General features: G+C 37.9%; 1 protein-coding gene across 1 annotated transcript in view; it reads left to right on the top strand.

Moving 5' to 3' along the window:
• Positions 1-379: 379 nt before the first annotated feature.
• The window catches only part of LOC119593311 (cuticle protein AM/CP1114-like), a gene marked incomplete in the record, with an annotated part of 1048 nt that continues 325 nt past the window's right edge, over positions 380-1102 (top strand). Inside the window, 2 exon segments of the mRNA XM_037942239.1 lie at positions 380-431; positions 798-994. Of these exon segments, the coding sequence (XP_037798167.1) occupies positions 423-431; positions 798-994 (206 nt within the window).

Here is a 1102-nt window from a genome sequence, read left to right as displayed (position 1 = left end):
ATCAATCATTGTTTTTGTTTTGTTCTTTAGACCTAACGTCCAGATTGTCATAAGAGATATACACTGAGCAGCAGGCCTGGAGTCCAATGATTAGTTAATATAACCCAATAGTTAGTGAGCAAATGCTTAAAAGGTAGAGTGTAAACTGTTAGTAATTATCTCTGAAAGTATAAAATATTTAATTACTGTGATATAATAAATAAGCAAAGAAATGGAATCACTGTTAAAATATAATTAACACACTGAATTCCAGTTTATTAACAGTTCTGCAAAGGAAATTTGAAGCCTGAGGGTATCATTTTTCCGCGGTGTCTAGGCAAGCAGACTTAACAAACCAGTTCGAGGTCTTTTGGGAAGCAACGAAGTGCAGTATATAAGTTCGGTTTGGATTATGCACAGCACTTACAGCCTACTTAGCAGCCATGAAGATTGTAAGTTCTTAGTTTTTACATATATATTCAACAATTATAAAAATTGACAGTTAATTGTTCATATAACATAGAGACAGATTTACACACATATACACAAGCATAACAACATAAACTTGATAAAAAAAATAATTAAAATAAATATGCATACTGATAAGCACTTTCAGGTTCATCATGACAAGAGCTTAGGTAACCCCTGATTTGATGTAACACCGTTAAAAATTTCGGTGCTAATCCTTTATTTTTTCACTCACCATACCACATAATTCTACGTTTTAGTCCATCGATGTATAATGTAACAAGACCCTAGTAAGTTAAACTCAAATTACGAACGAGCAAACTACCACTAAAGACACTAGCCTTCTTCAGATCATCTTGGCAGCCGTTTTGGTCCTCGCAGCCGCCGCCCCTCAGGAGGAACGGCCCATCCAGATCCTCGAGGATGACCGCGTCCAGCCTAGAGACGGCGCCTACTCCTTCAGGATCAAGACCGAAAATGGCATCGTCCAGAGTGAAGAGGGCATTCCAGGCCTTGATGGACAGACTAATGTACAAGGCGTTTTCAGGTGAGAAGCCGTAAGATATCTCTAGCCTCCTTCAGTAGTTTTCTCGAAACAATCACCCCTTTATTCGTTCACTGAAGAAATTGCAGTTCCGAATGGAATCCAATTTTT

The sequence above is a fragment of the Penaeus monodon genome, chromosome 32, assembly GCF_015228065.2.
Source record: "Penaeus monodon isolate SGIC_2016 chromosome 32, NSTDA_Pmon_1, whole genome shotgun sequence".
NCBI lineage: Eukaryota > Metazoa > Arthropoda > Malacostraca > Decapoda > Penaeidae > Penaeus > Penaeus monodon.
This window is presented reverse-complemented; position numbering and strand designations above follow the sequence as displayed.